At 47.4% G+C, this 24,371-nt stretch overlaps 1 protein-coding gene across 3 annotated transcripts in view; it reads right to left on the bottom strand.

Annotated features, from left to right (window-relative positions):
- Positions 1–24,371, bottom strand: part of DFNB31 (deafness, autosomal recessive 31) — a 131,586-nt gene that overhangs the window by 10,165 nt on the left and 97,050 nt on the right. For 2 of the 3 annotated variants that reach the window (XM_006890715.1, XM_006890714.1), the window contains 4 exons: positions 16,437–16,639; positions 15,026–15,062; positions 12,387–12,599; positions 11,201–11,410 (listed from right to left, as the gene is read on the bottom strand). In XM_006890715.1, coding sequence (XP_006890777.1) covers positions 11,201–11,410; positions 12,387–12,599; positions 15,026–15,062; positions 16,437–16,639 — 663 coding nt within the window. Of the gene's footprint in view, positions 1–11,200; positions 11,411–12,386; positions 12,600–15,025; positions 15,082–16,428; positions 16,640–24,371 lie in introns of all 3 variants that reach the window. The other variant, XM_006890713.1, reaches the window with a different exon arrangement.

Here is a 24,371-nt window from a genome sequence, read left to right as displayed (position 1 = left end):
TATCTTTTTACATCTGAAGCTCAGAGAGGGAAGGGACTTGTTTAAGGTCCCACAGCCACTTAATGGCTAATAGGAATTCTAACTCAAGCCTGGGTCAGTTCCAAGCCCATGCTGTCCCTCTGACCCCAGAAGTAGACATAGTCCTGGCACTGTAGGAGACAGGGCCTCATGAGGGATCCTTTCTGCAAGGAGAGAGAAGGCAGCTGTCATTGTCTCCTGGCCTCAGTCTCATTCTCTGCGATTAATGACATCTTGGAGCTGAGACAGACGAGCAGGGTGGGGAGGGGCAAACCTCCAGTCCTGGGAGGAGGGAGGCCTGAAGTGGAGCAAATGGCAGACGGGTCGGAGCCCAGCCCTGCACTCTCCATCTGCTAAATCCAGACGCTCAGGAGCTCCGAGTCCCGGAGCCATGCTCCGCGTGCATCTGAAATAGCTGCAGACAGCAGGCCAAGAACCTGGGGATGCGTCAGCAGAAACGCCTCGAACAGGCTTTTCGAGGAGGATCAAGGTCAGAGAGTGTAGAAACCAGGCCTGTGAGTCCTGGCCACTCTCCTGACCCCCATTCCAATTGCCTGAGGCCACCTATGCCTTTGCAACCACTAAGACCAGAGCCCTGACTGATCCATGAAATCTTTCCAGGTGGGACCCTTCACCCACTCTACAGCTGAGCTGCTGAGGCTCAGAGAGGGAAAGCCACTTTCCCAAGGTCACACAGCAATGGAGGGGTGAGAAGTACAACTCTATTCAAGACCTGAGTCTTCAGCCCAGGTAAAAAGATGTGCTTCTCAAGCAAAAGCCAGCAACCCTCTGAGACCTGCTACCACAGTCTCCATAACTTTTCCTTCCTTGTGAAGTCTGTGAAAGTTCAGAAACATTCCTTTAAGAGAAAAGAATACCTTTTGTCTAAGTCAGCCCAGTCAGAGCCCAGATATCCCAAGCTGTAACAAGAAACACATCAACAGAAACAAAACTGCACCGGGCGTCTCCTGTGCTGACCTCTGACTACTGCATGTGGACTCCAGATCCTGGAAAGGGAGGCAGCTGGGGCTGCGTGAGGGTGAGCTCAGCGCCAAGGTGCTGCCCGGAGCCCAGCACCACCTCAGCTGGGTGAGGCCCCGCCCCCTGCTGTCCAATTTCCAGGTTTCTAGGCCTTCTTCCCCTCATTACAATGGAAGGACTCTTACATAAAGGTGCTATTTTCAGCTCTTTGTTCTTCCTGCTTCTTTACTCTGATGTCAAGCCAACAGCCTCCCCAACCCCCTCCCCAAATGCACAAGAGGTTAGGGCTGCCCGTTTCAATCTGGATGGGGAAACTGAGGTATGGAGTCATCTTCTGAAAGGTCACCAGTCAGGCCGCATTGCTGTGCACAGGGCTGCTGATAAGAGGGAGAAAAGGACAAAGAGAGTAAGTGAAGGAGAAGAAGGAGAAAGAGGAGTAAGAAGAGGATTTGGAAGAAAAATTCCAAGAGTTGGGCAAAGGAGAAAGGAGGGAAGGAAACGGAGAGGGTAGAGCAAGGCATGGCACCATGGACCAGAGCGATGGATGAGGAGAAGCCTGCCTCCAGGAAAGAAGAGGTGGTGGGAAAGTGGGGTGATCTCGTAAAGTTAGGAAGTCTGGGTGCTGAAGGGTGGGGAAGCCACGGGATGCCCAAAGTGAAGGGGTGAGGTTACTGGTCCAGAGGAGTTATAGGGCCAGACCTTGGGGTGATAGAAATGCTGGAGAGGACAGGGAATTGTCTAACCCCCAAGATCTCCAGGCACAGGGTGAGAGGGGAGGTCTGAAGGGATGTCCGCAGAGGGGCCTGGGAAACGCTGGGCTCTAGGATCCATGATCACTGCTGTGGCTGAGGCCATGAGGTCCCCTCTCTGCCTCTCTCCACCTTGTCCATCTGCTGAAGCACATCTGATCACCAACTCACAAAAAGAAAAAGTGCCTCTGAGAACCCCTCCCAAGGCAGCGAGGTGGGGATCCTGCTGACTTCCCTCTGCCTGGCTGGGCCCTGCCTCCCTCACCTTTCACCTCGTGGTCTCTGGAAAAGGGAGAGACGGACAAAGCTGAGTGGCCCAGAATGGTGGAAGGTAATGGGACAAGCCCTCACAACAGACATAAGCAACCAGCGTTCCCGTGAGGGAGCACGGGGCGACTGTAAACCTGGCTAGTGGGGAAACACCTCATCATTATTTTCGCTAACCTTTACCATAGCATTTTCTCCTATTACGGATGCAGAATAGCAGTGTCTATGACAATGACACTGTTGCCAAGAGAAGTCACAGATAATTCATATCCCATTCCAGCTGTTTCAAATAACGGCTTAGCAGTGACAGCAGTTTCTGGCTTGCTGCAAGCTCTTGATTTGAGTCACAAGCACCCTGAGGACGTTGGGTTTGGTTTAATAAAGAAGCAGGAGTCCCAGTGGCTCAATGGCTAAGTGCTGGGCTGCTAGCCAGAAGGCCAGAAGCCCCACGGGATAAAGATACAGCCATCACCTTCCATAGAGACCTCCTGGAAATCCCATGGGACAGTTCTCTCTGCTCCAGGGCCACAAAAAGCAAGTATTTTACAATTTGGACCATACTGATAACTGTACTACATTGCATAATGTTCCATCATAACCTTTATCATTTATCTTAAAGGCTTAAAAACATTCTACAGTTGACCCTTGAGTCACTGATCCCAGCTCCTTGCAGTGATTCAATATGGATTGTAGACAACTTGTTGGCACCTAACAACAACAATATCCTGCTGTTAACTGGAGACCTTATCAACACAGTCAATGCATACATGTTTTGTATATGTGCTACATGCAAAAGCTATAGTTTTAGAAGAAGATAGGAGGTTTGTCACAAAAAATGGCAAGTTTTCATGCCTGCAGGCACCACTGGAGTCAGAGCTTCATAAATTTCCTTTTCTTTTACCTCCAGCGGTCCTTACACTGGATTAATTTACTACGAAATAAAGGGTAAGCCCAGCTGCAGACCTCATGGGCATTATCCAGCACTTCTGCTTTTTCTTGTACTGTCACTGGTTTTGCGTGCTCCTTGGAGCACTTGGGCACTCCAACAGGTCCCATGGTGTTAGTCAAGGTGACTGGACTACAAGAGCCACCAAGAAATGACTTTTTACTGTGATTTACCCAATTTACTGGGCAGATGAGCTGACCATGCATAGATTACAGGCATCACAGAACATTTTTTTTTAAAAAAAAATCAGTATAAGTGGACACCGTAAGTACAAATCATGTAATTCAAGGGCCCAGTGTATTCTCAGAAGTGGTCCAAAAGCTTCTCTACCTACTAAAGAAGCCACTGGTAGAAAAAAAGTTAAATATCTGTTCAGACTATTACTCAGACACACATTCTCACTTTATAGTTGAGGAAATTAGGGCTCAGAGAGAAGCAAAGGCCAGGCCAGGTTCAAAGAACTCCTGACTGCCTGTGGCCTTGGTTCTGTTTGGTGGAACTGCTGCCAGTACCCCAAAATCCTCATGAGGAAGGCAGATGTTCAGTGAACCCGCTGCAGAAGTAGCAAAATGCTGGCTGGGAGGAATGCTACCTCACAAGGCCAGTAGGACCACATCTGTCCTGAGGGCCCTTGCTACTCCAGGGAATGTATGCTTCTGGGGGTACAACAGGCTGCGTGCTGAGGTATCTCTGGATGCAGTGGGCTGTTCTACTCCAGAGAGGTGACAAACATGAACCTTGCTAGCACACTCTGGGCGCCTGCCTGCTCCTGGATGGGGGATAAAGAATCAGCCTACCTGATAGCTTACCTGAATAGTGGCTGCAGCCCCTCCCAGGCATCCCATCCACCCTGCCTACCTGAGCGCTCGTCACAGGGCAGGGAGACACCCTGAAAGATGCAAACAGGACCCTGCCACCTCCTTACTAAAATGGTAGACTATACTCAGGATTAAATCCAAGTCTCCAGTGTGGGCCTTTCCTATTCCAGCCAATGGGCCATCTTTTGATTACTTCAAGTGGCCCTGGACGTTCCAACACAGAGCCTTCAGACACACTGCTCCTGCTCCCTCAACTACACCCCTCTCCCCACACCCTTCCACTGCCTGGCTGATGGTCATGACCTCAGACCTCAGCTCAAACAACCTCCCCTGCTGCCTTAGTCTGGCCTATGACCCCCTCATTTATTCTCACACTCTCTGTTCCACTGGGCCAGAGCGTGACGTTTATAGCTTTTCCTTTGGTTGCTTGACGCTAGGCTGCCTCTCCTGCTGGATTTGTGAGATTCCAGGAGAGTGGGCATCATGTCCCTTGCTCAGCTCTCCTCAGAGCCTGGTATACAGTAGGTTCTCAACAAATACATACTCATAAAAGCATGGTGGAGGGCTGAATGAATGGGAGAGTAAGTGAATTTCCTTCCTGCTCACCTACTGGGGAAGGGCTTACCCAGCAGAGAATTAATTCCTCCAGCCCACCCAGGTTGGATCTCAGTAAGAAAGCAGCAAGGAGGAGAGTCTATCACCTGTTGCAAGATCTACCTTGATGATGAGGATTCTCTGCAGCGGAAGGCTCTGGACGGGCCAGAGGATCGCCATCCTCCTCCTGCCATGGAAAGGAAGGAGGAGGAGGCCACAGAAAGGAGAGGCTGGTGAAGTCAAATGCCCAAACCCCCATCCAGTATCCCTGACTGCCTCAGTGCTCTCAAGGGTGGGAGGATTAGGGCAGCAAGATGTTTGGATAGAAGCCCCACTTCCTTGAACAGGCCAAGCCAGCTCCTTTCTAGGCCTGGAGTGTAAAACTTTTCAAATCCAGATAGAAACAGCCCAAATGGAGACAAATCCCAGCTGCCAACTCCTGACTGCGGTGGCATCTGCTCCATGGGTACAAGACTGGCTGGACCTCTACAATCCCTGCCTTGGTGCCCCTTTCCAGCTGTCAGATGATAATGGAACCAGTTTCCACACACCCCACCTGCAGGATGCCAAATAGGTCCACTCCTCATCCCATGCTACCTTCATAACCATCCACTGATGGCAGGTTTTACCAGCCCCAACTGTCCCGAGTCACAAGGCCACTAGCTGGGAGGGCCAACCTGGTCTAGGGGACAACCACACGACTAAATGGCACGTCTGCAGCATTAGATCAGGAATTCATTGGGCAGGCCTGCCCTCTCCTTCCAATCAGTAACACCATGAGCTCCGCTCTCCTGGCCAACACCTTTATGGGAGGAAGTAATATTGTTTGGTGGCGGCAAAATTCTCAGGGCTGACTGAGACAAGTGGAAAATGAACACAATTTGTCAATGGGGAAGGCTGCATCTGATTGCCTTTGATCGATCGTGTCTGGTGTGAGGGAACTGGCTGCAGAATGAGCCACATTTAACCTCGGATGGATTTCCATACAGCACAATCCAGGGAATTCAGGCTAAGTGGAAACTGGCTCCCTTAGGAGCCACCATCTGGGGCATCTGGGTCACTGACACCAGCCACCTCATGCCAGCCTGCCCATCTGAATGTCAGAGCAAAGCATGTTTTCCCACAACACAGGAGGTGGATGTCTGGGAGGCTGAATGCTAGGAGGTAATCTGGAGGGTGGCTGGGGAGGATGATTTCATTTCTGCTTCTAGGCCACATTTTCTGAGTCCCTGCTCTATGCTAGGCTCTGGGCTGACAATGGGGACACAGGATGGAAAGAGTGTGACTTTTGCCCCACCAAGACAAAAAAAACAAAACAAACTCACTATAATCGCGTCAGTTCTGATTCCTTGTGACCTCCCATCAGGTTTCTGATGCTGTAAATCTTAACAGGAGTTTGATCTTTCTCCTTCAGAGAGAAGTCCTGGCCTCCAGGACTTTCTTCAGGCAATACAGACATGTTCTCACCCCAGGGCCTTTGCACTTGCCACTTCCCTCTGCTTGAAAACCCTTCAGGTCTTTACTCCACTACCATGTTCCAGACCAACCTAAGCTCTCCTCACTATCCCTATCCCTTATAACCTTTAAGTCTCTCCTATTTTATTTTTCTCCTAAGCCTTTATCTCCTTATCTGTGATATCACATTCAGTAATGTGAATTGAATTTATTTGAATCTTGTTTAGCCTCTGTTACCCCTGCTGTCCTAAAAATCCCATCATAGATAGGTTTCTTTGGTAGTATTCACTAATGCATATGGCCTGGAGGAAATGCTCAATAAATACATGTGCTGAAGGGAGGATTGAGAAGGGGGAGAGTGGAAAAGATGGTGGAGAGATGAATGGATGGACAAGTAGATGACAACTAAGTCTCCCCAAAAGATCGAAAAACCCCAGCCCCTGGACCTGTGAATGTGACCTTGTTGGGAAAGTATGCGTTTCTTTGCAGGTGTTATCACTTAACAAAGTAATACTTGTGGTGGTGGTGGTGGTATGTACCATTGAGTCAGAACTGGCTTGTAGCTGGGCCTCCAGAGGCTGCAAATCATACTGGATGAGACTGTCCATCTTTTTCCCCGGGAGCAGCTGGCAGATTCAAACCATGTGTCCACTAAACCAACACAAAGCTCCCCAATATTGGCATGTTGTGGTTGTGTGCCATCAAGTCAGAACTGACCCACAGCTGACCCTCCAGCAGGATTTCAGAGGCAGTAAGTCACACAGGAGATTGCCCACCTTTCTCCCTCCCACAGAGCACCGGGTGGATTTGAATTGCCTGCCTTTGGGATTACAGTGCAGCTTCTTACCACTAGGCCACTAGTGCTCATAGGGAAGACCTAATTTTAACCCCTTCACTCTTCTGAGCCACCTCTAAAGCAAAAGACATAGAAACAGAGGCACACAGGGGCGGATAGCCCATGAGGACCCATCTGCAATCCAACGAATCCAAAGAAATGCCTAGGGCCAGTTCTCGTGACCTATTCCACAGGGAGTTGTACTTGTAACCCAAAGGCCATGCTTCTCTGGCAGTTCAAAGCCACCTCTGGCTCTGAGGGAGAAAGGAGGGCAAATTCCTCCAGGCTCAGAAACCCAATGGAGGGCCAGCTACAAGTCAATTCTGGCTGAACATCAATGAGTTTTGAATGTGTACCTCCAGTCAGAAGAGACAAGGAAGGAACTTCCCCGAGAGTCTAAAGATGAAGTATGGCTTTGCAGAAGCTCTAACTAAATTTGGAGCACTGTCAGCCTAGGGGCAAGAAGCTGCACTGCAATACCAAAGGCACAAGGTTCAAATCCATCACCTGCTCTGCAGGAAAAGGCTGGGCAATCTCCTTTTGTGCACACTCTATGATAAACAACAACAGCCTCAAGAATTAGAATTGAGACGATAAATTTCTGTGGTTAAAGCTACCACTTTTGTAGTACTTGATTACGCTAGCCCTAGAAAATCAAGCATACGCTTAACAACTGGTCAGACCCTACAACCAGATTTTAGGAGTTAGCAGCACCAGCTCAGAGACAAGGAGAGCTGGGTTCACATCTTGATATTATCACTGACTAGCTGTGTGACCTTCAACAAGGTGCTCTCCCTCTGAGCCGTGATATTCTTCACTGTAAAATAAGGTCACTGCAGTACTTATGACTCTCAGTTACCTGCTATGCTGAGTCAATTCTGACTCACAGCAGCCCTGCATACACAACTGCCCCATGGGGTTTCCAAGAATGTAGTATCTGTGATAGCAGACTGCCAGGCCTCCCCCCGGCCCCCACTGAGCAGCTGGTGGGTTCGAACTGCTGACTTTTCAGTTAGCAGTTGACTGACTGACCACTGAACCACCAGGGCTCCTTCGTGGAAGGTACACCTGTAAAGTATTATCACAATGCCAGAGAGAAGCCTCAGCAAAGTAGCTTGGCATTGTTTTTAAGAAAGAAGTGAAAAAAAAAAAATTAAAAAAAGAAGGCAGTGAATAGGGCCAGCTCTTTCAGTGAGTGGTGACTACAGACACAGCTGCTGCCCTCAAGAGGCCTGGCTTGTGTCTATCTTTAGAGTAATATTAGATTAACTAGGAGAGAGCCATGATGGAAGGAACCCCAGGAGTTCAGGGGAACCACAGAACGAAAGTCACCCCCAAAGAGATCAGGGAAGTCTTCCTGGAAGAAGTGGCATCTGAACCATGAACTGAAGCACACAGAGGTGATGACCAAGTGAAGTAGGTGGACATTACAGACACAGCACAAGGTATACGTAAAGGCCAGGAGGTCTCAAAACACCTCCAGGGCATAGAAATGATCATCTTCATTTTACAGATCCTAAAACTAAGCTCAGAGAGGTAAAATCACTGACCTAAGGTCACACAGCTAGCAAGCCCCAGAGCTGGGATTTGAGCAAAGGGCAGTCTCACTCTGGAGTCAAGAAGAGCTCCTAGTCCCTTGTAGGGCAGGGTGCAGACACAAGGGGATGGCAGAAGGGCTGCAGACTCCTACCTCTATCTACTTTAGCCCCTAGCTCAAGAACTCCCACACACCCACCCGACAAGAAGGACGGTACCTCCATCAGGTCTATAAGCCACAGCAGCCGCTCCTGGGGAGGAAAGGTGGCAAAATGCAAAAAAAGAAGAGTACATCAAATAAATATGAAGGATGGGGTGGGAACCGCACAACCCCACCCCCAAACACACACGGACACACAAAGGCAAAACAAACACGACTCTCCAAGCCCTTTCCTGTTTACCTTGAATGCTGTGGACAGGAATAAGGGACAGAGAAGAAAAGATTCTCGTGCCTCAACAGGCACCCCTCATTCTGCCTGCCTCTTTGAAGGAAACTAGGGGCCCACTCATCTGCAGAAATGACATGAGTGCTGGGGAAGGGCTGTAGAACGTGGCCATTCACCTCAGGACACACTAGTGCTGCCCAGGATGCAGGGTAAGGACCGAATTCTCAAAGTGACTTATCCAAGATCACGCCCATTCATAAAGAGCCTGAGGAGGGACACTGCAGTCCAGAAGGACTAATGAATGACCAGCGGGCCCAGGCTCTAAAAGGTAGAGAAAGGGACTGTCTGAGAAATGATACAGAGGGACCTTAGCCCAGTGCTTCCCAGAGCCATCAAGTGTCCACAGGCCTTGGATGCAAATCCCTGGGTGGTTCCCCAGCCAGGCTGCACTGAACAGGTGATTCACCTGCCCTTCACATGTGGGTAGCACTCTGGGGTGTGGGCACTAGTCAGGGGTTTGTCTCCCTGAGTCCACAGACATGCTCTCACTGAATTCTCCCAACATTCAAGGGTAGCAGCATCACAGCCCAGAGGCAAGTGAGGAAACTGAGGCACAGAGATGACGTATCCAGACTAGCTCTCTCACCTGCCACAGCTTTCTCCTCGACTCCACCTGCAGGAGCTCATCCTGGTCACTTGGTAGCCCTAGCTTTGACAAGACGAGAGGTCCACGAGTCACTCCCATCTCAGAAGGAGGGGCTCTAGGCCACCTCTTCCCTCTGTCGCCATGAGCTCCCGGCTCAGACCATCCCATGGCCTATTGTGAAGTCTGCCTCTCCCATTCCAGAGATATCTCCATCTGCAGCAAAGACCGCTCTGGAAGGGCAAGGCCAAAACTGAGCTGGGGTCTAGAATGGCCTGCAACAGCACTTTCAGGAAGGGGAGAGACACCTGGGCTGGCACAAGGCCACTGGGGATCAACACTGAGCGGGCCTAGGACCACGGGCCTCTGATCCCTGCCCACAGCCCTTGCCTGGCATAAGGACTCCTAGTCCTCCAGCCTGAGCTGCTAGTCAGAGCCAGCAAGGACCTGGGGCCTTTTCACAGTTGCCAAAACTTAGACCCAAAGAGGCCAGAGCTTAAACCAATCTCCTGCCTCTGAGGCTGGAACACCTCTCTCATTGGCTGGCTCACTCATGCCATATTTGGAAAAAATACACCTCCACCCCCACCCCCGTTTGCAAGCACAGACTCACACTACTGAACCCCACATAGACATTATTAAGGCCAGTTTCAGGAGAGCTGGACACAGAAAGAAAGAGTATTTGGGGCCAGGGCACTGCAGCCTTAAACCCAGTAGAGCATCAAAGGTTACAAAGATTATCAAAGGTTTGGCTGTGCCAAACATGCAACCCAAGGCAGGGGTGGCCTCCCCCCCGTCCAGAAACTCATCAGGAAGCATGGAACTGCCTGGACTGTAGTCAGGTTCAGAGTCCTTGAGGAAAGGCCAGGAGTCAACTCAAGGAAGGAATGAGGAGACCTGGGGATGACTGTGACACCGGAGATGGGAAAGAAGACAGAAGTGAGGCTGTCCCAGAACCAGAGTCTGCCACACTGGGTAATCGAGGCTACAAAGAACAAGGGTGAATGCTCCAGGCCTGTTTCTAGAAGGCTTTGAGTTCCCTGCGACCACTGACTGCTGTATGTGCAACCCTAGATAGATATCACTGCGCCCTAGCTGTCAATCAAGCACAACTAATGGGGTATCTGTACAAAAGTGGCCTCCAGGTCCAGGCTGAAAGACTTCTCAGCTCTGTGCCCAGGAGCAGAAGTGCTTGGGAAATGCTACCTCCTTCCCTCTCATTCCACAAAAGAGCGATGATGAGTGACTAAAAGAAATAGAGCAACGATACAGGGTACAGAGGGAAGGAGCCAGAAGCTGCCTCTCCTGACCGCCAGCCCAGGTTCTTGCCACCCGTCACATGATGTAATCAGGGATGGCTATACCCACACTCGATACGAGGGCTTCCCATCTCCCCCTTCCTGGCAAAGGCCTCCTGGACTTCATCTGCCTCCAAGCACCCTGGGGGCAGAACCCATCCTGAGGTGTTCCCTGAGGAGGGACATTCCCGGGGGCTGGCAGTCTGAGAGGAAGCCAGTCTGGGCTTGAGGCTTCACCAACAAGAGGGCAGAACAATCACAAGGCAAATACCACTGTAGCCACTGGCTGAGTGCTCATGGGGCACCAGGCACATGAAAAATGAATCACAGGATTTTCACGGTTGTTCCTTTCAGGGATTGTCATTTCTTGTAGTTGTCCAATTACCTGTTTTTTCTTTCTCCCTCTAACCCCATGCTTAGATAGGCCACCCCATGAAGGAAGTGGCTGCATCTATTTCATTGTTCAGTTATCTCTCAAATCATGTGCTTGGTACACAGCAGTCACTCAACAACCTGGCTTATACAAAGGGAGAAACTGAGGCTTAGTGAGGCAAGGCACAGACCTGGTAAGTTGTGGTGCTGGGATTTGAACCCAGACTGATGCCACTCCAAAGCCAGTGTCCTAACTTACTCAGTGGTCATCCAGTCAGGGATGGGGCAGGAGCCACACTCACCCTGGCCGAGCTGACGGTGGTGGAGGTGCCGTGGCTACCTGTGGACGAGGCTGTGTCGCTGTAGGAGACCATGGAGTAGGTGTCGCCGGCCGCAGGGCCTGGGGCCTGCCGCGCCTTCATTGACTCAATCTCTCGCCTCAGCACCAGATGATCAAAACGGTCCAGGTCTTGCGGGGAGATGGTGCCTCTCACTTCTGAGAGGAGCGAGAACTGGGGCACGAACAAACAGGGCTTTGAGCAGGGGCTCTACCAGCAGACAGTGTCAGTCAGGTGCACTGTCCTCAAACAGCCTGCAGGCAAACTTGACCACTCTCCTTCCCTCCTTAGTGGCTCACCATTGCCCTGCATGCGGTCCAAACCATCTCCACGGAGTACTGTGTCCCCCCATCATCTGACTCTCACTTCTCTCCCCAGCTTTACTCTTCCCGCCTCCTCTGCAATCTTACCCCCCAAGGCTAACACTCCAAATCTGCCATCCCAGCTAAGCTGTCCCTGCCCTCTAGAAGATCCTTCTAGTTGTCTCCAGATCCTAGGCGCTTTGTTATCTTTTCCCAATTGTAACCACTCTCAGCGGATTTAATAATTTTTTTTCTTTGGTGCAGGTTCTCACTAGAGCAGGATTCTTAAAGCTGGCCATGTGTCATAGTTGACCATGGGGCTTATTACAAACATCAGGGCAGAGTGAACTGTCCAGGCGGGGCCTGGCCAATGCTTTTCTAAAGCAATAGTGGTATGTCTCAATGTGCACTCAGCAATAAAAGCCACTGCAGTGGCACCGTGGTCACAAGGTATACTGTTTCCTTAGGGAGCGCTGGTGGCTTAGCGGTAAGATATTGCAGTGCCAATCTAAGGAATTCGGTTCAAATCCCCTGCTTCTCCATGGGAGAAAGATGGGAGAAAATTATTAACTCCCTTGGAAAACCCACTAGAGGTTCAGCTACAGATCAGTTCTGACTTGATGTACACAATACATAACAACAACAACAACAACAACGAGGCAGCAGTAAGCTTCTGGGTTTGGGGGTGTCTACATTGTCACTCTGTGCCCAGGATTTGAGCCTAACTCCTATCAGGTTTTCATTAAAGAAGTGGAGCATGGAGGGAGACAGAGAAGGGCGCAGAGCCTTGGAAAGGCTGAAGCCAGCCCCTGAACCTGCTGCCTGGCCTGAGGAGGGGCATGGGTCACCTTGGCATGGGTGTTAAGCAGCTCAAACAAGGCCATGACGAGGGCCTCGACGGAGATGCAGCCGCTGCGGTACTCGTCCAGGTAGTAGGCCATGGTGGCGCGCTCAGGCTCCGTCAGCAGGTGCCGCGCCTGCTCCTCCAGCAGCACTCGCGTCTGGTTCCCCAGGCTGCTCAGGGTCACCTGAGAGCCAGCCGGGCCCTTGTAAAACCCGGGCTGGAAAACAAAAAGCCAGAGGACCCGGGTTGTGAGCCCTGGCCAGGGAGGTGAGCCACTGAAGACACTTGAAGTGACACTCCGAGGTGCTCCAAGTCCCTCAGTAGTCTGCACACACACTAGTTAAATAATCGTCAGGAGGAGATGACAGAATGCATCCCCAAAGAATGTGTGGCCTCATTTGAACACGCTTACAAAGCACTTTTCTATCTATTACCTCATCCCATCCTTTTAACCATGCAGTGGAAAGAGATTGTATCACAGGTCTCCTTTTCTTTTCTAAATGCCAGCATTTCTCTAAGCTCGAGATAATGATAAAACTAGCTGCTGTTGAATGGATTCCAACTAATGGTGGCCCCCTGTTTTCCAAGGTAGAACTGTACTCCACAGGGGTTTCAATGGCCTGTCTTTCAGAGACGGATTACTATAACTTTCTGACTGTCTCCAACTCCAGGCTCTCACTAGCAGCTAAGTGCATTCACTGTCTGCACCACTCAGGGGCTCTGAGGATAATGACAGAACCTGTGGCATCAGGTTTGGAGAAGGCTCATCAACAACCTGCGTTATAAAAATGACGCAACCTTGCTTGCTAAAACTGAGGAAGACCTGAGGCATTTGCTGCAGTAAGTCAAGGACTGAAACCTTCAATAAAAATTGAAGGTCAACATCAAGAAAATAAAGGTTCTCGTCAATGGGCCAATTGGCAGCATCATGCTAGATGGAGAAGAGACTGAGATTGTTGACAGCTTCAGCCTGCTTGGTTCCACAAGCAACACTCTTGGTACCAGCAGCCAGGAAATCAAAAGATGAATTGATTGCATTGGGAAAATCTGCTGTCAGAGACCTCTTCAAAGTACTGGAGAGCAATGATGTCAATCTAGAGACTAAGGTGTGCTTGGTCCAAGCCATGGTGTTTGCAATTACTTGTTAAGCAGAGAGAGCTGGACAATGACTAAGGATGACAGAAGCTGAGTCAATGTCTTTCAGTCGTGGTGTGGTGCTGGAGAAGAGTATTCAATATACCATGGATTGCTAAGACAACAAACAAGTCCGTCCTGGAGAGGGGAAAACCAGGCTGCTTCCTGGAGTCAAGGATTCTGAAGCTCTATCTGATATACTTTGGGCATATGGACAAGGTGGGACCTGTTCTTGGAGAAGAGCATCATTCTTGGAAGGGTAGAAGGACAGCACGAGAGGAAAACCCTGGATGAGATGAATTGATTCAGTGAGTGGAGTAATGGGGGTAGGTATGTCAGAGACAATGAAATTGGCTCAAGATAGAGCAGGGTTCAGAGCTGTCACACATAGGGTCTCTATGAGTCACAATAACGGCGTATCTCCAAAATGTAGCTAAAATCTGCACCTACATTTGCACGCACACTCCGTAGCCCTGCCCACCAATGCCTCCTCTATCACCAGCCTCGTCTAAGGAACTATGCAGTCTTCTTGTTTTGGTACCCGCTGACCCTCTGTACCATCTCTGCACTACACTCCAGAGCTGTTGGAATCATCCAGTAAAATCACAGCTCTCATTCCTCTGCTCCCCTGCTTAAAGCCCTTCAACAGCATCCTGTTGCTGAGACGCCACCTCCTCCCCGTGGTCCCCACAAGCCTTTGTGCGCTGCCCATCAAGCAGCCCCACCATTACGTGCTCAGCCTCTTTCTCACTACACCTCACCCTCGTCTCTATTCTTCCTGCAAACCAAGCCCTTCCCCAGCCTCAGGGATCTCTTCTCTGACTGGATCGTCCTTCCCTCACCCTCAGTTTGACCTAATGTCTGCTGAACATTCATTTATTTCATTAATTTTTTTTTTAGATAAACTTTAAAAATCATGTTGGTTTTAACGCAATCATTCATACACATTTTCTTTTATAACATTAGTTACAACTGATTAACGTAATTAATTACAATGCCTCATCAAACCCTTTCTATATGTTGCCTTTCCCTTCAGCCAACTCACCTATTTACTTCTGCTGAGCATTTAGTTTGAACTCAAACATCATGTCACTACCTCAGAGCGGCCCTTTTCGCTCCCCTGACTCCATCTACAGTAGGACCCTGACTCCTTCACCTGCATTCTTTCGTAATATCTAGCACCTTGCCTTGATGGCACTGGCCATATTTTGTAACGTGACTGTTATCTGTAGGCTCACTTTGTTTTCCTGTGTGGAGTCTGACCTCCACAAGGGCAGGCATCAAGTCAGTTCAATTCTGTTTACTGCTGTTACCCTGAGCCCAGTGGTGGCGCCCAGGCCATGGCAAGTCCTCACAGCCACGTGGCATAGGGGGTGATGGGCAGTCAGTGAGTCCCCAGCTGAGCTGAGATGTGAATGTACGTCAACGTCTCGGCCCGCTGACTGACCCAGTCTTCCAATCAGGCGAACCAGGAAGAAGCAGAAGGCACCTGGGTGTAGAGCTCCCTACCTTGTTCGTCCCCTCTGCTGTGAGATCACCGGGAAACCTGTGGAGAAAGGCAAGCACTGTGAGAGCTGCAGGTCTGAGCAGCCAGGGAGATGAGGGTCAGAGGATTGCTGACCTGGAAGGATGATCCCAGTTTGAAGGCCAGAAGAGTATCTTTCCTCTGTGTCCTGAAGACCATGACTTCATGGTCTCAGACTTGCTGTCAGCTCAGTTCTGGGGCTATTTTTGGGGAGATGAAGCCCTGCACGCATAGGGCCACTTTGAGCTTCTCATCAAATATGTGAGTGGGCCTTGTAACATCATGCAGGGTAAGCCCTTGTGTTGTTCCAATCCCACAGAATCAGGCACATAAAGCAAGGAGAGAGGAGACTAAATAGTGGCTGACATGTGACCCTGCGGAAAAGCCAACACATGGGGAAAATGGGACTGGAGTGAACTTGAGATCTCAAGACATAACTCAAGAGGCACCAATGCTCAGTTCTGGCTCTTGTTATCAAGAATGGTGACCTCAAGTCATATTATATTCTTAATTTTTAAGAAGCAGCCAGAAATTGGGATTTTTATGGGAAATCAAGTATCTTTTCTTCTTACTGTTGAGTATCATGAAGTCAGAAATGACCCACAGCTGACCCTCTCGCAGGTTTCCAGAGGCAGTTAATTAACTGCACAGGAGGAGACGGCCCATTTTTCTCCCACTGAGCAGCTGGTAGCTTTGAACCGCATGCATTCGGTATTGCAGCACAGCTTCTTGCCACCAGGCTCCCTCCTTCATAATAGTAGCAACTAGTGTTTAAAATTTTAACACTATCAAAGTGGAAAGAAGGAGGGAGACAGGAAGAGTGCGGTGAAGTCTCTGGCCAACTGGCCACCAGTTTGAGACTTCTGATCGGAATTAAAAGGTGACACATTATATTACTAGCTACTATGCAGCCACATATCAACCTTATCTCACTTTAAGCTCCCAAGACACTTTCACCCAAATGAACTCCGATGATACTCAGATCTGGGGTAGGGAAAGGGATCCCCGCTTTTCAAAGGAAGCAACTGAGGCGCCAGAAAAACAAGTGATGTGATGGTTCAAGACGAGGAACACAATCAGTGGCACTAAATTGCACATGAGACATGTTGGGAGGGCAAATTTTCCTTACAAACATGTTTACCAGAATAAAATACATATTAAAAATAAACTAAGGTAAGTTATGTACCTGGGACAAATAAAGAATGAGGGCACTGGAGCTGGGGCAAGGAGGGGTGGAATCACAGAGACTGTGTTCTTCAGCTTCCCAGGGAGAAAACTGAGGCCACGACAGCAATAGTGAGGTTGTAAGCAAACAGGATTCTGGTGCTTGGGACCCTTCCCCATTCTAAGAACTTCAGGGTACTAGGGGGCTCAGAGTGAGAAGAACTGACAGACCCTGTGGAGTTTGTGGCGGTCTCCCCAATTCTAGAACTGGCAATCCACTTGGTCTCGTCCACGGTGGTGCGGGCGTGGGGCAGCCGTCCGACGTCCTTCACCGTCAGGATGAGGTGCCGAGAAGATTTGAGCAGCCTGACCGCCTCATCGTGCAGGATGCTCAGGAAGCTCCGTCCATTCACCTCCAGGATCTGGTCCCCCACCTGCCAAGAGCATCACACAACACAGTTACCTGGGCTGTATGAGCCCTGATCTCATGCTTCTCCTGGTGGCTGCCAAGGATCAGAGAGGTTATATGGATGTTTGAGGGTCACAGCAAACCAGTGACAGAGCCAGCCTTTCAATTCTGAGTCTAATCTTAGGTTCCTGTCACTAAAAGAAGACACTGTCCTCAAGACCCAGAAATGGCTACAGGGAGTAATCGTGCAAGGACACTCCCAGGGTCCGCACTGTCAGAGTCAGAGGCATTAACGCACAGTTCCATTATTTCCATTCTACACTGTCAGAATATTTTAAGCCATTCACATTACCTTCAAATGTAAACATTTCAATTACTCAAGATAAAAAGCAACAACTAAACCTGTATACCTACAGTCAACTGATTTTTTACATGAGTGCCAAGTTCACTTGGTGGGGAAATAAGAATGTCTTCAATAAAAGGTGTTTAAAAATTAGATTTTCCCAAACCCCACCCCCTACCCCCAAATATAATCCACTCTGCAACCCTCATTGCATACTGAGGTGCGGGGGGGGGGGATTGTGTACAAATGAGGGAGTTTTTCTTTCGCTTTTCAAGGAGAGGAGCAAAAGGGAGGGGGGAGGGGTTTGTGCGGGGAGAGGGGTGCAACAATGAATGAATGGAATCCCAAAATCTCTGTAGATGTTCATTGAAATGAAAAATAAACAACCTAAATTAAAAAAAAAATTAGATTTCCATATGCATAAAAATGAAACAGAATCCAAACCTCACACCACACACAAAAACAAATTCAGTATGAAATAAGGGCTTAATGTGCTAACCCAAACCATAGAATTCTTGGGGGGAAAATGCAGGAGTAACATTATTAGACTTAGATTTCAATAATGTATTATCTCATATAATAACAAAAGTACAAAGAATAAAAGACAAAATAAATCAGTGTTGTTATTGTTAGGTGCCATTGAGTGGCCTACAACTCATAGTGACCCCTATGAACAAGAAATCTGACCCCTGTCCTTTCTCTGCCATCATGATTTCTGACTCGCATGAGCCCACTGTTACAGTGACTGTCTCAGTCCATCTTGTTAGGAGTCTTCCTCTCTTTCTCTGACCTTCCACTTTTCCCAGTATGATGTCCCTTTTTGCACAGATTGGTCCTTCCTGACAACACGCCCAAAGGATGTGAGACAAAGTGTGTAAGTGAAGTGAACATATGAATTACTAAAATGCAAAGACTTGTTAATCAAAAGACTTTCACAAAAGAGTGAAGACACATCACTAACTTGGAGAATATATTCCAACAATAATCTTTAAAAACAGAAGAAAAACAACCCAACAACCTTTGACAACTTATAAATAAAAGAGGCAAATAACCCAATCATAAAAATCGCCAACAGTCTTAAATAGATATTTCACCAGTGAAGATATTCAAATGGCGATTAAACATGAAAAGATGCTCCGCATCGTTAGACATAAGAGAGACGCGTATTAAACCAAACTGAGGTATCATTTTACTCCCAGTGGGACAGTGAAGACTGGGGTTTATTTCCTTCCAAAAAACAAAATGTGAAACCCAAATCAAAAACAACAACAAAAACAAAATAACAAACATTGGTTGTGAAATGGGGAAATCAGAATCCTTAGCTACTGCTGCTGGGAGTGGAAAGTGGTCTAGTGTTTGTGGAAAATAGTGAGGCAGTTCCTCAAAAACCTGACACTAGAATTCCCACATGACCCAGCAAATTTCATGCCTAGGTAGGGGTGTGCTTGTATATATACATATAAGTATATATATATATATGTACACATACATATATGTATATACATGCATATATACACACACATACATATATGTATATATACATACACATGGTGTCAGTGGCTTTCCTGTTCAAAATGCCTTTCCTAGATCCCTGGCTTTGATTTTCATCACATGGCTGGGTTGTGCTGTTAAGTGCTGTCAAGTCCACTAGGTCTCATGAGGACCCTATGAACAACAGCTGTGAATTTTGCCCTGCACTATCCTCATCTTCCTCAATACATCTGAGTCCAATGCTACTGATACTGTATCAATCCATCTCCTTGAGGGTCTTCCTCTCCCTTGCTGACCCCACCTTTCCAAGTATGATGTTCCTTTTCAAGAAACAGCCTCACCAAAAAATATGTCCAAAATATGTGCAATGAAGCTTCATCATCTTTACCTCCAATGAACAGCTGCACTTTCTCCAAGAAATGCTTGGGTTTTTTGGCAATCTGGACCAGTTTCAATTTGATGGTATACAACAACAACAACATTCAGCACTCTCCTCCACCACCACAACTCAAATTCTTCTAGCTTCCATTTACCTTGTCCAGCTCTCAGATGCATAGCAGATGCTTGGAAAGATTGAAGTTTGAATCAGGAGCAACTTAACTTTCAACTGACATCACTGCTCTTCAGGACTTTGGAGAGATCCCTGACAGCAGAGAGCACACCAATGTCATATATCTCATCTCACTGCCAGTACCAAGGGTACTGATTGTGGATCCAAGCAAGATGAAATCATTGACAGTTTCAATCTTTTCTCCATCTATCATGATGTTGTCTATTGGTCCAGCAGTGAGGATTTTTGTTTCTTGATGTTGAGATGCAATCCTTGATTTTCTGCAGCAAGTGTTTCAGGTCCTCTTCATTTTCAGCAAACAAGGTTGTATCATCTGCTTAACACAGATTGTTGATGAGCCTTCTGCTAATCCAGATTCCACACTCTTGTTCAGTCATAAAGTCCAGCTTCTCGAATGATTTGCTCAACATCCAGATTGAACAGGAATGGAGAGGGGATATCGCCCTGATGCACACCTTTCCAAATTTTCAACCATTCTGTGTTCTCTTACTCTGTTAAGACAACAGCTTCTTGACCTAGGTATAGATTTCATATAAGCATAACTAAATGTTCTGGAATTCCCATTCTAGTTTGTTATAACCTACATCGTCAAATGCCTTTCTGTAGTCAATAAAACACAACTAACTCCTTGTTCAATGAGTACTGCCTGGGTCTTAAAACCCTGCAAGAGCCTAAGACTCATAAATAGCCTTCATTGTGCAGAGGACACAACCTTGCTTGCTGAAAGTGAGAAGGACCTGAAGCACTTATTACCGAAGACCAAGAAAAGAAGCCTTAGGTATGGATTGCATCTCAAAGTCAGCAAAACAAAAGATTCTTACCACTGGACCAAATCGACATGGTGATGGCTGCAATGGACTTTTGTGTGTCAGAAGTGTCAGGATGTTAAAAAAAATATGAGATATCATCTCACCCCAGACAGAATAGCAAAATTTAACAGAACAGCAAGCAACAAATGCTGGTGAGGTTGTAGAGAAACTGGAACCCTTATACACTGTTGGTGAGAGTGTAAAATGGTGCAACCACTGTGGAAGGCCGTAAGGCGCTTTCTCAAAAAGTTGCAAATAGAGATACCATTTGACCCAGCAATTCCACTACTGGGAATATACCCCAAAGAGACCATAACTGACATCCAATCAGATATATGCACACCTGTGTTTATCACGGCTTTGTTCACAATAGCAAGGAGTTGGAAACAACCTAAGTGCCCATCAACAAACAAATGGACAGAGAAGCTGTGGTATATTCACACAATGGAATACTACACTGCATTGAAAAACAAGGAACTCATGCAATATTATTCAAATTGGGTGACCGTGGAGGACATTATGCTGAGTGAAGTATCTCAGTCACAAATGGACAAATACTGCATGGTGCCACTGTTGTAAAACAGGACTGACCTTGGGGTTGGGGGGAGACTGAGAAAGATGGGTTCAATAATGTTTACTGCATTGAAACAGATGAGGGAGAAAATGGTTTAAAAGGGATATGTGATTAGGTATTTTTGTCATAACAGGTGTCTAGGGTGAAGGCTACATGGTGGAGTGGACCTGCGGGAGGGTTTGTAAAACAATAAATGAATTTTTCATTTTCTTTTCCAAGAGGGTAGTATACTAGGGGGGAGGGTTGGGAGGGGAGAAAAGTGCAATAATGAATGAACAGAAATGGAAAGTCTCTGTAAATTTTTACTGAAATTAATAAAGATTTAAATTTAAAAAAAGTGTCAGGATGGTGCAGAAGAGAACAGGGTTCAGCTTTTTTGTTAATAGTGTTGCTATGAGTCGTGCCTGACTCAATGGCACTTAACAACAACATCTAAGACAGAAATGGTCTCTAGTCACCTGAAACAATAAAGGGAAAATGTTACCATAGGAGAATAAAACACATGGATGAAAGGGAAGGACCATGCAAACAAAGCATGCACATTACTACTGATGGAACTGTAATTTAAGTCCATCTTGCTGGGCTTAAATAGAACAGCTTTAGAGGCAGAAGATGGGAATCTCACTATCAGAAAGACAGAAAAGATAGAGAATGCAGCATGTGTGCTTGGGAGACACAGAGTGTCTGAGACATAGACAGGCTGAGACAGACATACACACTACAGCAGCAGAGGAACTCCAGAGACCAACATGAGACAAGGCTGCCTCATGGAGCTGGAGCCATGAACCGAGCTGGCAGCCTTCACTCAAGCTTGCAGGATGCCTGGGAATGAGATGCCATAGTTGGCAGAACTAAGAGAGCTTTGTAACACTGACCTAAAGCTGAGAAGCTGAAGGGCAAAGGCCTTTAAGCACACCTGAGAAGCTGTCCTGACAGAAGGTCAGTATCCAATTTCAATTTGAGCCTATTAACTTTCCTAATAAACTCCATAAATGTATGATCAATGAGTTTTTGAGTTCTGTGTGGCCACTGCAAGAGATTAGCAGACACAACAGTAGATCAGTGAGAGGAATGGCTGGTGTCAGAATTGATGGAAGTAGATGCAGAAGTGTGGGGACGTATCTGACCTGTTTTTTTGTTGTGGATGTTGTTGTTGGGAAACACTCCCCCTTGTGGAGATAGCAGAAGTCAGATATGGCTGTCCCTATATCAGCCACACTCTTTTTACAGTATATATTCAAAAGACTTGAAAAGAGACGACGCTTTAGGTTAATGTTCATTGTGGCATTCTTCACAATAGCCAAAAAGTGGAAATATCCTAAATACCTATCAGCGTGAATGAACAAACTGGAGTGTATACAGCCAACTGAATATTACTCAGTAGTTACTGGGACTGCTTGTGTACAACCAAAACCCACATAGGGTGGAACTTCTTGGTTTGGAGGTTTAGGGTTATAGCTTTATAGGATATCCAGTTACCTGCTCTAAAAGCACATTTAATGTCTCTGTTCTGTCTTGGTCATTCAGCGCGTAGGGCCTGCGTCTTAAAAATCTGCAAGAGGCTGAAAAAAGCCACAATTGGTCTCTGTTCACCTGAGACTACAAAGGGGACAACACTACCATATGAGAAACCCTTGTGGGGAACAGACAAGGAGGAGCCAGGAATGGAGGAACACAGGAGGGCTTGCCTCCATGAACAATTGCTTCCTTTCACATTGGACCAGAAGAAAAGGATGCTAATTGGCTTTTGGCTACCATTATAAAATATTTTGAGGATATATTCTATAGAAAAATCCTGATCAAAAGGGGGGGGGGAATGTAGAATTTCAAATGTTCATGGACTCTAGATTTTCTGGAGTGATGAAGGTTGGATAGACTCCCAAAATTACTTCTCTGAGATAAACTTTAAACCTCAAACCAAACACATACCCTAATGTCCTTTTAAACTACAAGTCAGCCTAGCTAGTTAAAAAAAATGTATGTTTTAAGCATTATGTACTTGGAAGGATTATCTAACCCACTGCCCTTAAATTGATTCCAACTCATAATGAACCCCTCCCCCATCAGGTATCCAAGGCTATATTTATGAGAGGTGACTGCTCACCTTCCTCCCTGGGAGTAGCTGGTAGATCTGAACCACCGACCTTTTGGTTAGCAGTGTCAACACATAACACTACACCACCATAGCACCTTAAGAATTATCTATATGGGATCAAATTAGCAACAACAGCTCAAAAGATTAGAAGATAATTTTAGAGGCTAGTGAGTTTCTTTTCATGGAAGAAGAATTTCAGGAAAGAAGGATAAGAATGGCCGTACATCTCAAAGAATGTAATCAGTATCACAAAATTTCTTATGTGGAAACTATGGGATTGGTGGGCTTTCCTGTGTATATTCTTAGCAACAAAAGAAATACAATTTTATTTTTAAAAAGCGATAAAGTGAAAACTTAGCTGTCTGTTAAGCCAGTAACATGGTATTTTGGCTCAAAGGAGAAAACCTAGCCTAAAGAAATTAAGTGTGGCAAAGCCATAATGAGTTGGAGGACATCCACAAGACTTACAGTATAAATATACTTGGATGCACACAGAGGCTCTGTAGAGGGTCCAGCACTTCCTCCCTTCTTCTCTGCACAGCAGAGGGGAGAGGTCCTAATGCCTTGTCCACACCCCACCACCTCGAGGGCTGATTCCTAATGACATTTTCCTCCATTGGATTCCCTTCTCCCTGCTTTCCAGCTTGCTGACGGCACATGCAAAACCCTCTTGGGGTTTATCCAACATCTTTCAAAGCAAGACTTGGAAAAGGTGAGCCAGATGGGAGTTTGGCAGAAAGAGGAAAGAAGATGTGATGACGAGGCTGAGAACCAATGCTTTGTCCCTGATTTCCAGTCTTTGGATTCCTCGCCTGCAGTTGCAGTGTTTCTGGTACAGAAAGCAGTCAGATACCCAGACTTTGCCTCTGCATGCGGTGCCAGCTCTGACACACTCACGGGATGCTCGCTGTCTCTTCGCCTCCGAGCTCAGGCTCAGCAGGTGGCCTGTGCGGCATTTCATACATTCAGTAGCATTTCCTGCACATTCGCTACATGCAGGGATGCCAGATGAGTAAGTCAGGCCAGGCCACTGCTCCCGTACTGTTCACAGTCAGGGTGGGGAAAGGTGGTTGACAGGGGGCTCAGCTTTACGCTGTAATTTGGTTTCCTGGCAGCCTCTCCACACCGTATCCGAGCCTGACACAGGGCCTGGTACACCATGGGATGTCAATCAGTATTCATCAAAAGAATGCAGACCAAACCTCACGTTCGTACACCCTTGCTCAAAGACCATCCTGCCCTAGCCAAGTGGGGATAAGTACCTTATGCCAACCTGGACCCAAATTTCCAGCCAGTTTATTTGTTGCCAACTGTGTGTTTTCCTTGTTTGTGTGTGGATAATATCCTATTTTGTTGTTGTTATGTGCCATCAAGTCGCTTGCGACTCATAGCGACCCTATGTACAACAGCCCTAAACTCTGCTCTGTCCTGTGCCAGTTGCACTGTCTCTGACACACCTATCCCGATTACCCCAGTCCACCTCATAGAGGGCCTTCCCCTCCTGCGCCATCCCTCCACCCTACCAAGCATGATGTCCTTCTCTAAGGACTGGTCTCTCCTTACAACATGACCAAAGTATGTTAGACGGAGCCTCAGAATCCTTGCCTCCAAGGAGCAGCCCAGTTTCGTTTTCCTAGCAGTCCATGGTACCCTCAATACTCTTCTCCAACGCCAAAGCTCAAAGGTATCAATTCTCCTTCTATCCTCCCTAGTCATTGTCCAACTCTCTGATGCATAACAAGTTATTGCAAAAACCATGGCCTGTATCATATGCACCATAGTCTCCAGAGAGACACCATTGCTCAATTGACATATTTCAGTTAACAGATGCTGCCCTGGACATGCTCACCAAGTTGTGCCAAGAAATCTGGAGA

Source organism: Elephantulus edwardii, unplaced genomic scaffold (assembly GCF_000299155.1).
Source record: "Elephantulus edwardii isolate Elephantulus edwardi_28Jun2011 unplaced genomic scaffold, EleEdw1.0 scaffold00092, whole genome shotgun sequence".
Classification (NCBI taxonomy): Eukaryota; Metazoa; Chordata; class Mammalia; order Macroscelidea; family Macroscelididae; genus Elephantulus; species Elephantulus edwardii.
Note: the sequence above shows the minus strand (reverse complement) of the source record. Positions and strands in the feature narration are given on the sequence as shown.